The 21,283-nt window shown below is 58.3% G+C and overlaps 1 protein-coding gene across 1 annotated transcript in view; it reads right to left on the bottom strand.

Annotated features, from left to right (window-relative positions):
• Positions 1 to 20,233, bottom strand: part of SEPTIN9 (septin 9) — a 171,738-nt gene extending 151,505 nt beyond the window's left edge. The window contains exons 1-2 of the mRNA XM_045299512.1: positions 20,186 to 20,233; positions 4,964 to 5,020 (exon numbers count right to left, since the gene is read on the bottom strand). Coding sequence (XP_045155447.1) covers positions 4,964 to 5,020; positions 20,186 to 20,204 — 76 coding nt within the window. The 5' untranslated portion in view covers positions 20,205 to 20,233. The remainder of the gene's footprint in view (positions 1 to 4,963; positions 5,021 to 20,185) is intronic.
• Between the last annotated feature and the right edge of the window lie 1,050 nt (positions 20,234 to 21,283).

The raw sequence follows: 21,283 nt of genomic DNA, 5'->3' as shown, positions 1-21,283 counted from the left end.
TCTGAAAACCAGGCCACGCCAGACACCCCATCCTAGAACCATGCCACCGCCGGGGCAGCGATCCAAAGCCAACAGTCAACACCAGACTCGATGGAGGAAGGGCTCTCCCCTCGAAAGTGGGAACAAGGTGAGGATACCACTTCCATGTTGGATCAGAAGTCCTAGACAGACCACAAGACAAGCCAGTGACACGAACAGCCCTCGCGATTGGAAAAGAAGTGGGAGAGTTCTCTCTGCTCACCGACAGATGAGCCCATAAGTAGAAAAGCTCCGCGTTCCCAAGGAAGCTCCAACAACGAGTGGAGGGATTCAGTACAAAGTCGACAGACGGCCCTCGGCGGGGTCTCGACTCCCGCGGTGGGAAACCTGCGAAGGGGAGTCGGGAGACCGTCCCACATGCAGAAGCATCTTCTAAGACTGGTTCTCCACCTTCCTGGCGCTGCGACCCTTTCATACAGCTCCTCAAGTTGTGGTGACCCCCCAACCATAACATTATTTCCGTTCCTACTTCATCACTGTCATTTTGCTACTGTAATGAACCGGACAGCCCCTGTAAAGGGTCGTTCGAACCCCCAAAGGGGTCGCAACCCACAGGTTGAGAACCATTGTTCTAAGAGGATAAAAGACCTATGAGTGAATCTCACCCGGGGGTGAAGGGCTTACACCATGAAAATTATAAAACATTATTGAGACTGAAGAAAGCTTAAATAAATGGAAAGGCATTCTATGCTCATTGATTAGAAGACTTAATATCACAGGGGGCCAGTAGCACCCAAAGCAGTATATATATTTGATGCAGCCTTGATCAAAATTTCAATGGCCTTCTTTGCAGAAGCACCAATCCTCAACTCCATATGGAAAGGCAAAAGATCATGAATAGCAAAAACAGCCCTGAAAGAGGAGGGCAACGCAGGGTGACTCACACTTCCTGCTTGTAAAACATACTCTAAAACGATAGCAATCAAAACAGGCTGGCACTGTTATAGCAAGAGACATTCAGGCAAACGGATAGAATTGAGAGTCCAAAAACCCACACATCAGTGGTCAACTGAGTTTGGAAAAAATTCATTCCGCGAGGAAAGAAGAATCTCCAATCAATGTTGCTGGAGGAATAGGATCTCCACGTGCAGAAAAGCCTCCAGAGAAACACATTCTACATGGACTGAGGACCTAAAGGTGCGAATTAAAACCATAACTTTCTCAAAAGAACCAGCTTGGGTAATGCCGTCAGGCTCACCTTTCAGCAATGGATCAATATAACAAAAGTACAAACAGCAAAGGACTAAATAAAGTAATAAATGGGACCTTAGAAAAATGGAACACTTTGGTTCAACAAGATATTTATTTTGGTTTTTTTTGTTTTTGTTTTTAAGATATTTGTTTTTTAAAAACCCGAAAAGACACGGTACCAACTGAAAAAATTATCTTCGGAAAACTATATCCAAACCTCACTGTCATTAAGTCAATTCTGACTTATAGTGACCCTGTATGACAGGGTAGAAAACTGTCCCTGCTGATTTCTGAGCTTGTAACTGCTTCGGGGAGTAGAGAGCCTCATCTCTCTCCCACTGAGTGGCTGGTGGTTTCAAACTACTGGCCTTGTAGTTAGTACCACTCAACATGTAACCACTGCACCACCACAGCGCCTTCTAAAACTACATTTCCGATTAAAATCCAATCACCTAAATATACATTTTTAAACTTGGACAGCTTAAGAGCAAAAAGACAATCAGAAAATGAGCCAAGGACTTGAACAGACAAAAGACACCTAAGGTCAAGCCCGCTCAGGACGACCCAGGCCAGGCTGCCAGCTTCACTCTGGAGCCCACCCATCTTGTGACGTAGATGGCTTCCTGTCACCTGTGTGCCCCTAGTGCCTCCCCTTCCTATCATGTGCACACCCCTAGCTCATCCCCCTCCTGTTTCGTGTATGCCTATTGTACAACCCCTTCCTGTTGCGTGTGCTTACCGTGACCTGCGTGCCCCAGATTATATAAATGCGTGAGATCACATTACTCCCTCTCTGCTCGGACCTGGAGGTCCCGGAGGTGAGCCCTTGCATGCTTCACCTTGTCTGATTCTCTTTAATGCACTCCTCAATGACCCAACTGCCCCTTGGACCCACTCGGTGGTGGGGAGGCTGGGCCCCCCACACCATCCAAAGTACAACAGGCCACCTAGACCAACACTGGGAGAAGGAGAGAGTGAACCAGGACCCGGAGGAGGATATGGAATGTGTGAGCCTCTCCAAGACCAACTGCCTCTTTGGCCATGAGATCTAAAGAACTAGGTGGTGCCCCTCGGAATGATGGAAGACTCCATCCAAGGCTCCTAATCCAAAAGTGGGAAGAATGCACGCAGGCTGTCAGGTTATCACACACTGTAGACTTTCTGGAGCCACGGAGACTGGCTGAACCTCTGAAGCTACTTCTCTGAGCAACTCAAACGATCAAGTAGAAGCCTCAGGGGTCAGTGAGTTTGTGTCCATCGAGAAGGGATGACTCAGGCGAGGGCCAGAGTGTCACCTGAGTTCGCCAAGCCTCAAGCACAGGAATGGTGGGATCGGGGTAGGTCTTGCCTTACCAGTTCTCAACAACAGAGTAAATGTAACTTAAAGGAAGCAGCAGCCGGAGAGCCCCCGCTCTGCTCAGACCACAGTGAGAGTCAACAGGAGGGTGGGGGTGGCCATCTACGGTGGGGGCAGGGAGGCAGGACATGGGGGTGTCACACGGGATTCATAAGTATTGGGGATGCCTTCATGCCTACACTGGGGCAGCGGGTGCACAGGCATTTTATTTATTTATTTCCCCTTTCCCTTTCCTTCCCCTGCCCCTTCTGGCCTCCCTAGAACCTTCGAAGTCTGCTCCTCTGGGTATTAAAACCATTTATCTCCCCTTCTCAGTTCTTTCTTTGGCAGAGTGCGTGTCTTTATGACATCCATTAACTTTGGCGAGCACAGTGTCTTCCAAATCCATCCACGACCTGAGGTACTTGATGATTTGGGCACCCTTTTCCAGGGATGCATGTATTCCACTGTAAGCCGTCCAGAGCTCGGCGACACATTCTTCCCCGGACTCGCCATCCCTGGCCCCCTCCATCTCTTTGCCGTCAGCACCGTGTGGTGTGGTGGTAAACAGGGCAACATCTATCTGCTGGGATCGTGTGCTTCCCTCCTTTGGGGCAGGACGGAGCTGAGGGACCTGGTCCCCTGGCGCTTCCATCCACGGTTGTCGAAGGACACGCCATCCTGTTTCCCACAGGGGCTGTGGTGTTGTGTGTTACCACATCACTCCGTTTCTCAGATGTCAAAAATTTTCCATTCCACAAAGGGCAGCCTATGAGATCATCACGGGGTTCAGCCAGCGTGGTTTTGCAGGCCGGGATCACGGCACCCAAGGACACGTGTCCGAATCAGCCCAGGCCTCCCCTCAGGAAGCGGGTGACACGGAGGAGGATAAAAGGACAAGAGAACAGGGTGCCCCTTGGCTTCACAGGGAGGGAGGCCGAGGCATGTTGGGGGGGAGGGGGTAGTTTCAAATGAAGATGCTGCAGGATGGGAGGAGCTGGGGGTCTGGGAAACGGTCCCCTATGAGGTCTTGGAAGCAGGAGGCGGGGACTGGGGAGGGGAGCCCACAGGGCCCCACAGGGCAGGGTTTTGTGTGTCAGCCTGTGGTAGGATTGGGGCTTGGGGAAATTATGCCTTCGGCTTCCAGGCTGAGCAGAGGCCCAGGTGCCAAGTGCTGACAGCTCAGAACAGGCAGGGTGTCCCCACCACTGGGCACCCCCAGCGTGAGGCTCGCCCACATCACCACCAGGAGCGAGGCCTCAGAAGCCAAGACCCCTAAGGGAAGGTCCACAGAAAAGGCTGCGCTCCAGTGGTTAGCGCAGGCTCGGCTGCGATGGGCGGGGCTCTGGCTCCACTTCAGATCCCCGTTCACATAGCTGCCCCGCCCCCACCTCCTGGAAGCCTGCTCTTCCCATCCCAGGGGGTGACAGCCTCGCCCTGCCCAAATCACCCACGTGCCACGCGCAGGCTTTGCACGCGACCCACGCCGCCCTGTAAAGGGCACCTCGCCCCCTGCGATCAACGAGGGAAAGAACAATGGGCGCCATCCACGATCTCATTTTACACGACTCCGCCCGCACTCAAGGAAGCAGCAACCCAGAGGAATTCACATTGGGCAAGTCTGCTGCCCGAGACCGCTTGACAGTGTGAGAGCAAGGACGTCACTTTGAGGACGGAGACTCCCTGGCCAATCCTGGTCTTTTCTGTCACCTCCCACCCGGCCGTGTGTGAAAGGTGGCAGTGACAGAGGCCGGCCTTTGTGAGGACGCCCGAATGTACCCCGGCCGCTGTCTTGGAAGTACCTACGGCCAGAATGTTCCCTGGAAGCAAGAAGGGTGAGACCCGTCTCAAGGACTTGGGAGGTGTGATCGGAAAGGACGGTTCCCTGGAGAAAGACGCCGTGCTCAGTCCTGGAGAGGGGCGGCGGGAAGGAGAAAGGGCTCACTGAGATGGGATGAGCATGGGCTACCCCCTGGGTGTGCACCTGACTGTGAGTACCAGAACCCCACAGGACCGGACAGGGCTCCTCCTGTTACTCATCTGGCTGTACACACATGTGCATGCAGTGTGAACACACACCTCCAGGTCCCCCGCCAACAACAGGGCCGGGCTGCACAGCTTCTGGCAGCCGGACAGAGCAGCACCTGGGCCCCTTCCGACCTCACCGATGCCACGCCCTGAGCACTCACAGCTGGTCCATCTCTCCCTGCCTCCCTGTCCAGCCCCTCGCCCTGGGTGTGGCCACCTGGCCAAGTCCACCCAGGACCATCGTGGGCACTTCCCTGGACAATGAACAGGCGGTCCTGAACACCTGGAAGGCCATGGGGACACAGATTCACCACCACCACCACCCCACCCCGAGGACAAAGCAAGGCCAAGCAGAACAAAGCCACTTACCGGGGCCTGTCGGGTCAGCCAGTCTCCGCAGACGGCCACTGGAGGTCCTTGTGACTCCTGCAGAGGAGAGGGCAGAGGGCAAAGGTCACATGAGGCCGTTGAGGTGTTTGTTTTCCTGGTACATTTTTATGTGTTTATTTCAGCAGTTTTATTGGCACACAAGCCACGTATCATAGAAGTGAATCGTTCAACCATTCAAACATATCAAGGGGGTGCTGTACAATCACCACCCCATCCATCCTAGAGCATTCCCCCCATGGTTGACGTGCCCCCAAAGTGAGCTGCAAAATCACCATCAGCTCCAGTGCTCCCTCCCCCTTCATTATTGACTCCTCAACTCCCCTTCCCCTCCCTACTGCCCACCCCCCTCCCCTACACTCCCTGTAGCACCTTGCATCAATGATTATCAGTATACACCCACGCCTCCTGCCCTTCCCAGCTGGGATCATCTAAGAGATGCTTGATTCCAGAACCCATTCAGGACACGTCAATGGGGAGGCCAACTGACCACGAGTGGAGCTGGATCCAGCACCATCAAGGTCACCATGGTCTCTGCCTGCTCGTGGGGCTGTCCGGGACTCTCACCTTGGGCTAGAGTGGGTTTACCAGCAGCTTGGTCTGACCATGTACTTTGCAGGGGGGTTTGGGGCTCCCACTGTCTTCCATAGCCTTCTACCAATTGGGTGTTCATAATTTTAGCTCTGATACTTTTCTCTTCACCATATTTGAGTTTCGTAATTGTCATCTTCGGATCACACCAGCTGGTGTGCTTCTTCTGTGTGGGTTTCATGGATTCCTCTCCTAGATGGCTGCTTATTTGAATACAAGCCTTTAAGATCCCAGCAGCTATTTCGATTGATAGCCGGGCACCATCTACTTTCTTTACCACACTTTGCTATAGCACCCTTATCTTCAGTGATCATTTCAAGATGCGTATCAAGCAGGGCCATGATATAAGCACTAATTGTTTTTAAGTTGGAGCTAGAATTTAGGGTGAACCCAGAGCTCCTTCCTGGATCTATGCTTTTTTATTTTTATTTTTTTTAATTTGCTATAGCTTGGGCCTTAATACATATGTCATATCATTCCATAATTCAATCGTATAAAACATAATTGTACTATTATTTCCATAATCCTCTCCGAACATATTTTTCCTTCCTGGGCTTCTTGATGTCATCTCCTTGTTGTCTCCCCCACCCCTCTGCTTCGCCCCTCCCCACCCCACCCCTTGCTATGTTTTCTTTCCCTATAGATTCCACACCCTTGGGTTTCATTGACTGAAAAAGAGAAGCAAATAACACAGCTTCAAGAGGGTGCCCCCCAAATGGTGGCACACCTCTGACACACACTCTAATAGACACACGCATAAGCAAAATATAGCAGAACCAGACACCGGGACTTCGGGGGCCCAGTCTGTCCCCCCAGGGCACCTGGAAGAAAGGCCTGGTGATCTAGTTCTGAGAAGCTCAGTCACTGAAACCCACGGAGCACAATTCCACTCAGGCACTCACAGGGTGGCCATGAGAACACACACACACACACACACACACACACACACACACACACACACACGAGCTCAGGAGAGGTACTAGCAGGGGGCAGCTGTGTCCACTAACCTGATGTGCTCCCTGTACAGCAGCAGTCCGGGCGAGGGACTGCCAGCCACCCCCAAACATTCCTGGGACAGCTGTCACTTCCTCCCAACTCTTATGTTTTCACAGGGGTGCTGAGACACCCCCCACCAGTTCCCACCAGCTGACCACTACCCCTGCCTCCAGGCACAGGTAAAGGAAGAAGAGGCCGGTCCAACAACCCAAACATGTGACCTCTAGGCATGTCCTCCACACCTATCCCCAGGCCAAGTGGGCACGTGGGTCAGGCTGCAGAGAGGCAGTAGCCGGGGGAGGAGTCTCCCCATCAGATTCGGTTGGTGGACTCTCTTCCCACTGCCCAAACTGAGGCAGGCCCCCCACCCCCAACACAATGAAGGGACAAGCCTGCTGCCTAAGGAAGGAGGGGGTGGCACCCCTTAGCAGAGAGCACCCCTCACAGACTCACCGGCCTGGGGGAGTCCAAGGCCAAAGTCAGCTCACGTGGGCAGAATTCCCCGCCCATGTCCGCGCCCTGCAAAGACTGTCAAGAACTGCCCAGGCAGCTGGGGTCTCAGCCGCTCGGGAAAATGGAGGTGTTTCTGTGCCATTTATGAACAGAACAGACTGAGGTGGCGCAGCTGCTGGAAACGCCCCCTGTGGACTCAACCCAGACCGAAGCACTGGTCACCCAGGTGAAGACGGACTCCTCCAGAGAGTTCTGACTCAGGGCCGCCCCGCCAGACACAGCCATTCCTTGGACACACTAGGGTTAGGCTGTCCCACACAAAAGCAGACAGCCTCATCTCTCTCCCAAAGAGGCGCTGGTGGGCTTGAACCACTGACTCCGTGGTCTGCAGCCCCGTGTTCAGTGCCCTGTGCCACCAGGGCTCTCCCCCAGCTGTGGCATGGGAGCAGAGACTCACAGCACCCCAGTGAGGCCCGTAGAACTGCCCATGTGAGTTTCCCAGACTGCACCCCTTCATAGGAAGAAAGCCGGAGGGCAAAATAAAAACTCAAAGCCACCAAGTCCGTTCAGACTCGTAGAGACCCCACGAGACAGGCAGGATTGTCCCTGTGAGTTTCCCAGACTGTAACTTTTTACGGGAGTAAAACGCCTCATCTTTCTCCCACGGAGCAGCTGGCGGTTTTGAACCGCTGAGCTTGTGGTCGGCAGCCCAACATGTCATCACTACACTACAGTCACAGCAGGCAAGAAAGCCTGGAATCAGACGACACCAGCACTGGGATCTAGAACCAGCCAGGGTCTGGCTGTGAGGGGAACAACTCTCCCTGGACCCCGAGTCTCCCAGAAACCCCCGGGACCACTTCTTCCCTGTCCTATAGAGGCAGTAGGAGTCAGCATCCTCCGTGGCAGGGAGTTTGGTTTGAGGGACTCGGAGCCTCAGTTTCCTGATCTGCAGAGTGGGTACAAAGATGGCGCTTATTCCCAGGGTGTTCCAATCCAGAGAGGCCCCCCGCTAGGGTCTGGCACAAAGCACACAGCCCCCACCTAATGGTGAAGTCATGACAGCAGCCACCCAAGCCCACCTGCTGGGAGTGGACAGGGAGGCATCTGGGCAGAAAACTGAAGTTAGGAGCCATGTCGAGGGCGGGCAGCCAGGACTCGGGCTTGGCTCCTGCCCCTGGGGGCGGCCCCTCGATCCAGCTGTGGCTTGGGGAACTTGATACGCCAGTGTTCCCCAAGCCTGGCAGCCCCAGAACCCACCCCCTAGGCCAGAACAAAGGCCACCCTGTCAAGCCCACAGCCCAGGTAGGTGGCAGCCCGCCGAGGCCACAGGATCAAAACATGCCTTAGGAGGGACTGCGCAAAGGTGAGCAGAGGGCTGTCACCTGGGGACAGAAAGGAGAAACGCTTTCAAAAGGCTGCCTGGTCCTCGGGAAGGTTTTCTTGGCAATGCTGTTGTTGTTAGGTATCTCAAGGGGGTGCTGCCTCCTAGTGACCGGATGGACCACAGAAAGAAACGCCACCCGGTCCTGTGCCAGGCCGAGTGTGGGGACCTATGGCCTACATGGACCATGCCCTCATCTCCCCTGAGACCAGAGGCACCAGCTGGTGCCCAGCGACCCCTACCGACCCTTCTGGGCAGGCTGCAATAGGTGATTCTGAGGCTTTTGCTAGGTGCCATCAATCCGTTCCGGTCCACGGCGACGCCGTGCGTGACACAGGGAAACACGGCCCGGTCCCGCGCCGTCCTCACGGTCGGTCGTTGTGTGTCTGAGCCCATGGCTGCAGCTGCTGTGTCCATCCATGTCCCCGAGGGTCTTCCTCTTCTTTCGCGGTCCCTCCACTTCACCGAAAGGTTGTCCTTCTCCGGAGACTGGCCTCTCCTGACGACACGTCAAAGTACGTGAGACGGGGTCTCGCCCTCCCTGCCTCTTGGGAGCACCCTGACTGTACTTCTTCCGAGTCAGATCGTTTGTCCTTCTGGCTGTCCATGTCCTTCTGATGCCCTTCTCCAGCGCCGCCACTCAAACGGTCTTCCGTACTCAACGTCCAACGCTCACGTGCACACCACGGCTGGGCTCAGGTGCCCCCGAGCCCTCAAAATGACCTCCTCGCTTTCAGCATTTCAACCAGGTCTCGTGCGGCAGACTGGCACGGTGCGATGTGCCAGCAGGTCTCCTGACTGCTGCTTCCAGGAGCACTGATGGGGGATCCAATCCCCAGCAGCCGGGGACAATCCTTATAGGTCAATGCCCCCAAACCCCATCCCCACAGTCCCTCTTCCTGCAACCAACCCACCACCACCCCGCCCCCGGGCTGCAGAGAGACGCTGGTCCCCAGACCTGGAAGTCCAGATGCCAGACGATGGCTGCGCCCCCCAAAGCATGTCATGTAAGCACGCTGCAGGGGAGGGCAGGGCGGGGAGAAGGGCCCAGTAGGCCTGCAGGCCTCTTTGTTTTGTGACTATGAGGTGGAAATGCTTCAAGAATCAACAGAGTCCCTCACTTCACGCCTCATGTCACCATTGTCATCGTCCCCAGACCAGGATGCCCGCACTTACTATCTCATCCCAGGTGTTGCCGAAGGGTCTGGACCCCCGGGTGGGGGTGAAAGTTAAAGAGCAGGGCACGGAGACCCCCCTCCCATTCTGCTTCAGTGGGAATACTGAAGGAGTGTTGGTGGCACTGTCGTTCAGTGCTTGAGGTCAGCGGTTCGAGTCCTCCGTCTCTCTGAGGGAGAAGGAGGAGGCTCCTGCTGAGGTTTACATCCCCGGAAGCCCACAGGGGCTGGTCTCCCCTGTCCGGCTGGGTCGTTCTGAGTCAGAATGTGCTTGGCGGCCGTGGTTTGCTTGGGTGGGGCATCCTCAGTGCATTACAGCCTGTCCTAGTGGCCGGGGGTTGGCTGCCGGGCTGTGGACTACATGCGTGCGTGGTTTGAACCCAGCAGCTGCTCAGCAGGAGTTGTGCGGCTGACTGCTGCCATGGGAAGGACAGCCTTGGAGACGCCGTGGGGCCGTTCCACTCGCCCTTGCAGGGTCCCTGTGAGCTGGAAGCCAATCCAGGGGAGTGGGTTTGGGCTGAGAGTGTGTGGGGGCAGGAAGGAGTGCTGGGAGCCACGGGGCGAATCAGAGCTGGAGTTACAGCGCCATCTAGAGGGGAGCACTGACCCCTGCCCGTGGCCACAAGTCTCACTGGCAGGGAGGGCGGTGCCCGGGAGCCACCTTCTGCCTCCCTGGGCTCCCGGAGTATGATGATCAAAGGGCAGGACCAACTTCCACTCTCAGCTCCAACACTCCACACATTCCAGGAGATAAGGAGTGTGGGCCCAGGCCCTCCCCTCCTGCCCTCTGCCTGGGGCAGGGCCCCCGGAATCCACCTCGGGTGTGTGCTCAGGTGTGTTGGGGGAGGGGAGAGGTGTGCAGGGCAGCCTTGCCAGCCTCAGCATCTTCATCTGCCCGGGGAGGGGTGGGGCTGGGGGGCCTCTGCGTGCAGGAGGCTGAGGCAGCAGGGCATTCCCAGGTCAGCAAAGCCCTTGGCCTCGGAGCTGGGGGTTTTAGCCCCTTCTCTGACCTTTGCTCTCCCTTGCAGCCCCTAGTCCCCTGGTACGGCAGAAGCACCCCTCAGCTCGTCCTGCTACAACAGTGGTTCTCAACCTGTGGGTCGCGACCCCTTTGGGGGAACGAATGACCCTTTCACAGGGGTGGCCCAATTCATTACAGTAGGAAAATTAGTGATGAAATAGCAACGAAAATAATGTTGTGGTTGGGGGTCACCACCACATGAGGAACTGTATGAAAGGGTCGAGGTGTGAGGAAGGTTGAGAACCACTGCGCTACAAGATGCCACCAAGGGCAGGTCAGACCCCGCCTCAGCCCCGGGGTCCCACACCAAGATGGACTGGCGACGGCTACGAAGCGTCCAAAAGCAACCGCCGAACTTCTCCCCGGAAAGGAAGCCTTCCCAGCCCCCTGGTCCAAGAAGCCCAGGGCAGTGGGAGGGCCCAGGGTGCCCAGGGGCTCTGGGCAGTGCAGAGGGCTACGGTTCTGCTTGCTGCACAGGTGGGCAGCTGGCGTCCACCCAGAGGTGCCTAAGCAGAAAGGGCTGACAACTGACTTTGGGAGAAGCAGCCACTGACCATCCTATGGAGGCAGACAGACAGGGCCAGGACCTGGGCGGGTAACTTTGCAGCCCAGCCTGCATGGTAGATTCACCCACAGCACCTGCGCCCGTGCTGGCAGAGCAGGGCGGGGATAAGTGAAAGGCAGGCAGAATAGCTGGAGCAGGCAGAGCAGGGCACCCCCCACCACACACTGTGACCGGCATTTCCCCCAGAGCCCCATCCCCTTGAGACCCCTTTACACACATCCCACGGTCCGCTGGCCCCAGGAGGGAAGCTCTGCTCTAGGGAAAGGCCTCCTGGTCCAGCTGGGCACATCGGGACCCCATGGGCAGTGGGGCTGAAGGACCCCCAGGTGCAGGGGCGGAACTCAGCCCTGTGCACCCCCAGCCTCCTGCTGCTGCTGGCTTGCTTCCCCAAGTGGCTGATTGTCCCAGGACAAAAGTGCACCGGCCCAAGGGACAGCATAGAATGGACCTTCTGGTTGTGGGGCTTTTGTGAACTTGGTGGGAATCAATGACCCCAGGGAGTGCAGCATCAACTCCATGGCAGGGGGTCTGGGGCCATAACAAGGACAGTAAGGGTGACCTTGAGCGAGGTCTTCTTATACTCCTAATGCAGGTGCTGGGCTCTGGCCCTGAGCACCGAAGTGGAAAGTTACTCTGTGGCTTACCTGTGTGTAGTTACTGCTACAAACAGGGAGTGAGCACCTTCAGGCCCACCCATGCAGGCTCAGCATGTGCCGGGGCAGCCCATGCAGGCTCAGCATGAGCAGGGTCAGCTCATGCAGAGTCAGCATGTGCAAGGTCAGCCCATGTAGGTCACGCGTGCAGGGCAGGGGGCACACACTACCAGGAAGAAGGCCGGGCTCGGCGGGCTGAGGGAGAGAGCTGGCTGCTGGCGTTGGTGCCAATGACGCAGCTCAGCATCCCAGCCTCAGGCCAGGCTGGGCAGAGCAGCCTGCCCCGCCCCCGCCCCTGCCCCTAGGCGTCCCTGCCAGCACGCTTCCTGAAGCAGACTGCCATCTCCTTCGTACTCAGAGCAGCTGCTGGGTTTGAACCACCGACTGGTCTTCTCCGTGCTTCCTCATCGGTGTGCCCCCAGGGGTCCGTGAGAAAGCCGGTCAGGGAATGAGGCGTGATGATGGAGTGAGTCCCCGCGCTGGGGAGCAGACAGCATGGGACCCCAGCAAGAAGACCTGTTTCAACGTGGACAGAGCCTCTGTGGAGAATCTGCAAGGCCGTCCGTGCAAACACATCCTATCCCTTGGATAATGAAATCAGATGCTACACCCGGGGCAGGCAGGGACAAGGTGTCAAGGGGACACAGAAAGAACTGGTCGAACCCATGGGACAGAGATTCTCCTTTTAAGTGCCTGTTGGGGCCCCAAACACAAGCCCCCAGAACTCCCTGCCACCCAGTCCCTTCTGATTTGTCGTGAACCTACAGGACAGGGTAGAACTGCCCCTGCGGTGGCCCAGGCTCTCACCCTCATCTTTCTCCCTCTCAGAGGCTGAAACTGCCCAACACCGCACCAAATACAAGCAAAAGAATGACCGCTACGCGCCGTGTTCCCAAAAGCTTCTCCGCCTCTGACAGTTTAAAACATGCCAGCGCCTGACAGTGAAGGCGCTCAGCCCCTGGAAGACCCAGCTATGGAGAGAGAACGGCTCATTCTGGACCGCGGAGGCGGTGCCACACCCAGGGCCTGACGGGACAGCAGACACCTACCCTGCCTGCCTGGACAAGAAGGCCGCTTCCTCCTGCCCCAGCCGGAGGCCAGCCACTGCCTGTACCAGCTTCTGTGGGGACTGTGCCTCCACCTGGTTTCCCTACACTGTCTGCCGGGTTAGGGCTCACCTCTAACAATAACAAACTCTGCCCCTTCCCGACAGACACACACACACACGCATGCACGTACACACACGCATGCACGTACACACACACATGCACGTACACACATATGCATGCACACGCACATGCACACACATGTAACACGGGGTCTTGGGGCTACAGGACCCAAAGAGCCACTGACATCCAGTGGTTTCAAGCCCACGGTGACCACATCCTACTCAGTGTTAAAAGCCCCTGTCCCCAAGTCCCCGGGGAGGTCCCTGGCTAGGGCACATGGCTTGTGAGGGGTGGCTAACGGGAAAGTTGGCGGTTCACAAGCACGCAGAGCGGCGAACGCAAGGCCCGGTGATCTGTTCAGGTCAGATTGCTGCTGGGGAGCGGGTGCCATTGAGTGATGCCCACTCTCAGCAGCCCCCTGTGACAAAGCAGAGCTGTCCCTCGGGGTCTCCCGCCCCGGCTGCCCTGTACCTCTTCCTCCATGGAACGGATGGGTGCGTCAAACTGCCCACCTTCTGGTTGGCAGCTCCCACTTCCCCCATGCACCCCAGGGTTCACCCCAGGATGCTCCTCTGTGGCTGGGTCAGGATGGCCCCACCCACCGGAGGCTGCCAGGGGCAGGTCCAGTCTGCAACCGGGGTCTCAAGGAATCCGAATCGACTGGTTTGCTTCGAAGATGCCACAGGAGGACACGACTGGGCTTAACCCACTTCCAGGTGGCTTGGGTTACTGGCGATGCCCCCTGCAGCAACCTGCCCTGGGAAACAGGAGCTGTCATTTAGGGGGAAGCGTGAAGGGCCCGGATGTGGGCATCAGATTGAAGGTGCTTCAGCGGGGAGGCAGCCTGCCAGCGGCTCTGCCCGGCCCTTCCTGGAAGCCACGTTTACAGACAGACAATCCCTGCCGCTGCTCACGTTTCAGCTGCTGCCCCAACACGCCCAGCCACGGGGCAAGGGGCTGGGGCACTGGGCCTTGCCAGCTGCCTACAGCTCCGCCGACGGCCCTGTTGGTTTACAGGTACTGCCCGGGGGTACTCCCTGGCACAGCCTGAGTGGACGTGAGGCCTCTCCAGGAGTCAGAAAAGGGGCAACAAACTCCAGGGGACTGGGATAGGAGCTGGTCCTGCCTGGGGGGGTCCAGAAAGACTTAGCCCCTCTGCTCTGCCCCTGCAGCCCTGGCTACTGCCCAGAGGGAGCGGGGTGGGGGGGTGGGAGTGGAAGCACACAAGGCCAGTGTTCCAGATTCCCTCTGCACCCCTGCAGCCCCTTATCAGGGAGCCTGGGGACACAGCTTCCAAGGAGGCTCCCCTCATCCCAACACCTGGGGACAGGGGACCGCAGTAGGGTCCTGGGTGCCCTGTGGTGGGCCTGGGCCCCAGGCAGAGACAGTCACGCTTTGCAGAACCAGGTCAGCCTGAGTAGAACAAAGAGCACTTGTGCAGGCCTCCCGGAGCCTGAGGACACAGGCCTCCAGCCGCCACCTCTGCTCCAGCTCAGGAGGCCCCAGGTAGGCTGCCCATGGGCTGGCTGGGGGCAGAGAGAGGTGAGGAGGAGGGGACAGGGCTCTGGGCACAGTACCTCACATGCTCCCAGCTTCACCCCCCACACAAACTCACTGCTGAATCCATTTAAACTTGCAGCCAGGGCAGAGCGGCCCATGTGGGTTTCCGAGCCTGCGCCCTTGCGGGAGTAGAAAGGCTCCTCTTCCTCCTGAGGAGCAGCTGGTGGTTTCTGATGGACCCTGGCAGTTAGCAGCCCAATGCATAACCATTAGGCCAGCAGGGCCCCTTCCCACCGTCCACCCCACCCCGCAGCACTAGGGAAATGTTTCTGGAAGGAAGGAATCAGGAGTCGGAGGGCACAGGCTCCTGACACAGCAAAGCCCTCGGCTGCCAAGGCACCTCTGACACAGTTCCCGGACCTCAGCTCCTGCCCGGCTGTCATAGCAGGAGGGGCAGGGCCGCCCGCCCCCACCCCAGGGTGGCACTCCCTTCTCTAGGGACACCCTCAAGCCCGGATGACCCCACGGCATGGTGCCTGAACTCCAGGACACCGCCCGCCACTAGACCCCGTGGGGTCAGTGCTTCGAGGTGGCAGTGGCCTCTGGCCCAGGTCCCTCAGGGTCACTTAGCACAGGGTACCCACCGATCCCCGAAATCCAGTTGAGGCACACCCCCTGTCCCTCCCCCTCTGGGGCTTGGGCCAGCTCCAGGGTGTGCTGACCCTGCCTTATCAGGGACATCTGCAAATTACAGAACACAGAACACAAGGCTGCCCATGGGCAAACAGCAGGGGCCCGCCCACCTCTAAGACACCGGAGGAGGAAGCTCTTGGAGCCAGGTGGGGCAGGTGAGGCATCCCCCTTCCTACTAGAGCAGTGGTTCTCAACCTTCCTGATGCCTCGACCCTTTCATACAGTTCCTCATGTTGGGGTGACCCCTAACCATAAAATCACTTTCGTTGCTACTTCATCACTGTCATTTTGCTGCTGCTATGAATCCTCATGTCAATATCTGATACACAGGATATATGAGGTACCCCTGTGAAAGGGCTGTTTGACCCCCCAAAGGGGTCGCGATCCACAGGTTGAGAACCGCTGTCCTAGAGGGTCCCTGAGACCTCATGTGAGCATCCTAGAGGTACCCACCTGGGGTCTCCACTCACATGGTCATCCCTTCCAACTCCCCCAACCCAGACGACAAGTCCAAGTGAGGTCCTCAGGTTCCCTCTGCCCCTCCCCTGGCCTGGGTGAGGGAGGGGGTCCAGGAGAGACGTGAGGCGGTCTCAAACTCAGGTAGGGCAGGGTGCCAAGCCGCGCCCAGACCCAGGGCCCACCTAGCCACAGGCCCCACCACAGAGAGAGCCTGCTCTCCTGACCCCGCCCCCACAGGTTTAGACTCTGGGAGACAAGGCGGGAGATGTGCCCCTGGGTAACTCAGGGAAGTGCTCCAAGAACCCATGCCTCCCCCTTCCGGGGAAACCAGCTTCCCACCCACTTAATCACCCTGGCTGTTTTCTCCCCAGTCATTAGACCTCGGTGGCTTTTCACTTCCTGCAGGCCATGCACCCCTCTGGGAACCCCCAGAATAATTCTCAAGTGCACCCGCAGACCCAGTCGCACCACCTATTTTGAGGGCTATAGGCCTCAGGTAAGGAGCCCTGGTGGTGTGAGGATGAAGCTCTCGGTTACTGGCCACAAGGTCGGTGGTTCAAAGCCACCAGCTGCTCCAAGAGAGCCAGATGAGGCAGTGTGCTCCTGTAAAGACTGGCAGTCTGGGAAACCCACAGGAGCAGTCCCATAGGGTCTCTGTGCGTCAGAACGGACTCGATGGCAGTGGGACCGGGGGGCTTTGGGGGCCTCCTGCAACTGTATATTCCAAGGAAGAGGGGCCTGGGGCACTGAGAGGTAAGGCCCACCTGGGAACAAGCCAGTGGAGACCCGGAATTCTGGGGGCCCAGCTGCTGGCCCCCGAGGTAGCAGGGATGAGAGGGGTGACTGAAGGCCAAGGGGCCTCCCCGAGACGGCAGGATCAGACCCGAGTCCTTCGAGCGTTGGCCACAAACATGAACATAACAACCAGGAGCAGGCCCGGGGCAGGTCCTTCTTCTGGGCTTTTCCACAGGTGAGCTCACCATTGCCCCTCACCCATCAGGCCTCTGGCCCAGAAGCCACACAGCCAGAACGGCCCCTCAGAAGCGAGACACACAGACCCCACGGCGGCCACAACGGGCTGACACAAATCAGCCCCTGTGAGGACAGCACAGGCCGGGGTGCTGTTTCCTCCTGCCCCACGCCGGGTCACTGTGGGTCACAGCAGATTCAGTGTCACCGAACAGCAGCAGCAGCAAATAAAGCAAAGGAGACACAAGGAAGTGTCTGGTCCCCATGGCCAGGAGCAGGCCAATTGGGGGCGAATCTGACCCCCGGACCGCACTGCCTGCAGCCTGCCATGAACTCTACCCAGGACAAGGGAAGTGAGTTCAGGACACGCTCCGGAGCTGCCCGGGAGGGTCTGTCCCCAAGCAGGCCAGGGCCCTGCAGGTTCCTGCTCCTCACCTGTCTGCTTCATGCTCTCGGGGCCCAGGGCAGTTTCACCAGCTCCCTGGGGCAGCCTGCTCCAGGAGCGCTGCTGTAGCTGGTGGGGCCAGGAGCCCCAGGAGGGAGAGACCCTACGGAGCCAGGCCTGCCCTGGGGCCTGCCTCAGCCACAAGAGTGTGATTGCTCTGCCCACAGAGACCTGGGCCCTCTCATTTTCTCCTTACCCTCCCTCCACGACCAAAGCCAGCAGTATTGACTTGGGGCCGCCCAGGTGTGTCGGATTAAGGCTGCACTTCACAGCAAGCGTCTCAGGGCTGACTTTTTTCCCCCGAAAGCAGGTTTGCCAGGCCTTTCTTCCAAGGGGGCTCGAACCGCCCACCTTCCCATTAGCATCCAAGGTTCATGGGCCCCACACACCTGCATGTCCCCAAAAGTACTCTGGACACCCTCCAAAATGACTTCCTTTCCAGGGCTCGAATGTGCACCCAGACCAGCCCACCTGGGCACAATATTATTATAATCACCTGCCCGCACCGGAGTCCAGGAAGATGCCCGGTTGCAACACCCCCACTCAATCCCTCCCTACACATTACACATGAATGTCTCGCTGGGGCCCCTGAGGGCAGGGGACACTGAGATCCCCACAGCTATTCCCCACTGCTCTGTGTAGGAGACCGGCTGGCCTCCGGTGAGTGACAGGACACTCGAAATCAGGCCAGGAGGACAGGCCCCCACCCTGTCCCCACACAACTGCAACCAGGTGACCCCGAGAGAGCTTTGGCCCCCGGCCAGTGGTGGGACAAGATAGAAAGTGGCCCAAGGCAGTTCCCCAGCCTCGAGGTAAACACCAGGAGCCAGGGAGGCTGCCTTATGGGGGCCAGTGACCACTCACCCCACAAACTGCACTACCAGACACTGCAGCGAGGTGCCCTGCATTAAAGAAAGAGCCAGGGGACCGGCAAAGTACAGGTGATGGTGCAGCCCCGTCCCTCTGAACACAGCCAAACCCAAACCAAACTCACTGCCACCAAGTCCATGCGACCCCATAGGACAGGGGGAACTGCCCCTGTGTGCTTCTCAGACGGTCCCTCATCTTCCTCCTGCGGAGCGGCTGGCGGTTTTGAACTGCTGACCTTGCAGTTAGCCGCCCAACCCATCACCTACAGCACCAAGATGGTTCAAACTCATGGCCACCGAGGGGACTCCAACTCAAGTCACCCCGTAGGAGAGAGCAGGACTGTCCCCTGGGGTTTCCAAGGCTGGACATCTTTACAGCGACAGGCTGCACATCTTTCTCCCATGGATTGGCCAGTGGGTTTGAACCTCCAAGCACTTTAACCACTGTGCCACCTGGCCTTCCAAACAGCTTCACACAAAAATAGCCAAGCAAACCCTCACGGCCACAGAGTCGATTCTGACCCCCAGGGAGCCTCTCGGACAGAGTGGAACTGCTGCTGGGGGCGTCTCAGGCTGCCAGTCATTATGGGAGCAGATAGCCTCCTCTTTCTCCCTTCGAGCAGCTGGTGGATTTGAACTGCCCACTTTGCGGTTAATAGTCCAAGGCTATCTGAGGATGCCTCAGGGCTCCCCCAAAAGGCCAGCGACCTGGGAGGACCCCACAGGGCCCACTGTCCATCCCCACCAGCCTGGAGTGAAGCAGGAGGGGCCGAGGACAGGCAGGGGGCTCAGTGGGTTTGACTGGGCCGGGGATCCCAGGGCCAGGGCTTCACTCACTCGCTTGGCAGAAAGCCCACAACCATCTCGAGTATTTAGAACATGCTAGGGAGGAAGGAGCCAGTGCCAACCCCCAGCACCTCCCCCCTGGAGCCCCCTCCTCCCCACCATCACCCCAGCGGAGAGCCAGGTTCAGGGCATTGTGGGGCCCTGCACTATTCAATCAGGTGGGAGGGAGAGAGGGAGGGGTGTTGAAGGTCTAAGTCACAGATGCCATGGGGTAAGTATCACCTTCAAGAGGCAGCTAGTTTCAGTGACTCAGGGTGGGCTCCAAGGGGAGGGGTGCGGCCAGACTGCAATGCAGGAAGTCAGGGGGGTGACCCCCTGGGCCTCATCAGTCACAACTGAGCTCCCTGACTTTGCCTTCTTATTGAAACAAATTAATCCGAGGTCCTGCGCAGAAAGTCCTCTCTAGCTAGGTAGGTGCTTCCGAGGCAGTACACCTTTCCTGAAGCGAACGGCCTCCACTTCCTCCCAAGGAGCAGCTGGTGGGTTCGAACTGCCCACCGTGAGCAGCAGAGTGCTGGGTCCAGATCTCCCTTTGTCCATCTGCAAAACGGTCCTGTCCTTCCGAAGGCCATGGGCGCTATGAGGGACCCTGGGCGCATGGTGACGGCCAGGTGGCTGCCCTGGGGTAGTTCCCTGGGGAACTGCTAGAGGAGGGCAAGGTGGCCAGCCCTCTGATGGCTGCATGGGACTCACAAGACAGACTAGAGAGGACAAGCGCCATTTGCTGGTGTCCCCACCTGACCAGCTTCTGCCTGAGATAAGGTCGAGCAATAACAGGACTTCCTCTCCAGAAGGGCTGGGCGGCAGGACCACTTCCCACCACTGGAATGAAGAGCAGGGGAGCTGTGCACTTGGACGCCCCAACCCACAGCACACACACACAACACAAATAGTACACACACGTAACACACACAACACATACAGCCCACACACAACACATAGCACATACGTACAACATGTACAGTACACACAACACAGCACACACACCACATACACATAGCACACACAAAAAACACATGCAACACTCAGCATACAACACACAGCACACACACAACACAAGTACACACCAGGGACCCCAACACCCAGGCTGCTGCGCATGGAAAGTTTGCAAAGGCGATGAAGCACTTTGTGGGGACAGAGGGGTTCAGGGAACAGAACACCACCCCGAGCTCAGGGCCAAGCAGAGCAACCAGGCAGTTGCCGGACCTGGACCTCGGTCCGCGCGGGGCCCAGGGGCAGGCCCAGGGTGGCGGCGGCCCGGGGTGCGTGGGGGGGTGTCGGCCTGGACAGGCTCCGCCGGGAGTCCAGGCCTGCAGGGTCCCTGCTGCGAGGGTCCATCCACCCCCGGGGCGCCTCGCCCCCCACCCGGCCGCCTCCGCTCAGGTAGGAAGCGCTGGTCCCGGGCGCGGCGCCCACCTGAGTTCGACTTCCTCATCTTGCCACCACGGCCTCCGCTCCCAGGGAAGTGTGGCCAGCAGGCCGCGGGGCGCAAGCTCCCAGGACGATAATCCCGGCCGGGGGCGGGCAGGCCGGGGCGGGGCTGGAGGAGACCCCGCCCAGACCCCGCCTCGGCCCCGCCCCAGGGCCATGTTGCACCTGGTGGAGCTCGGGTGGGCGGACCGACACGTGCAGGTGGACACTGCCCGGAAGGGTGCGCGCCCCTCGCCCTGCCTTCTCGCCGCGCCGGGCTCCGGCGCGCCACGGGGGGTCCCGGTCTGATCCAGGTGGGGGTCGCCTGCATGGGTCCCGTGCGCCAGCGGCTCCGCGCCCCAGGGACGCACACCCCTGGAGCGAATGGTTTGTCCCTGGGCGGCGCGGTCCCTTGCCGGTAGGGAGCGACGGCTGGGCGGGGCCGGCCTTGTGCCCTGGGGTAGGGGTGGGAGACCAGTGGCCAGCTCTAGGGGGCAGGGCAGGTGAGGACCTTACCTGTCCTGCTACCCAAATAGTAATCTGCAGTGTCCTCTGTAAAATGGGTGGATTGGGCTCTGGGATCATTTATTTCTGTTCCCTCAGGAAACTCAGAACCTCTGAGCTGTGCCAGGTCTGAGCTGGACTCAGTGCTCGGGTGGAAGGCACCCCGCGCCATCACCAGGATCACCCCCTTGGGGAGGGCTGGGGGTGGGGTGAGTAGAGACAGTGGTCAGGATGTGCGCTCTTGGCAGGAATGGTCGCAAGAATGCTCCACTTTTGTAACATTGTGGCACGATTCCAGCGCCCGTTTTCTTTTTCCTCTGGTTTACTGTACAGAGGAGAGCGTGTGGGCTTCCCCGTGGAGGTGGTGTGAGAGGGTTTTGAACAGACCAGGCCTCCCGGGATCTGTAGGAGTTTGCCATCCCAGGTGAGAGGGAAGCAGGCTGTCCCAGGCAGGGGGAGGGCGAGGCTGAGCCAGGGAGGCACAGACAGACAGACAGACAGACAGACACACACACACACTTGCGACAGTCCCTGTCAGCTGGACAGCTGAGAATCCCTCAGATGCCTCTGGTTGGGGGGAGGGAGGAGGCAGCCCGGAAG

Source organism: Echinops telfairi, unplaced genomic scaffold (genome assembly GCF_000313985.2).
Source record: "Echinops telfairi isolate 266 unplaced genomic scaffold, ASM31398v2 ScPeMD7_7458;HRSCAF=8496, whole genome shotgun sequence".
NCBI lineage: Eukaryota > Metazoa > Chordata > Mammalia > Afrosoricida > Tenrecidae > Echinops > Echinops telfairi.
Note: the sequence above shows the minus strand (reverse complement) of the source record. Positions and strands in the feature narration are given on the sequence as shown.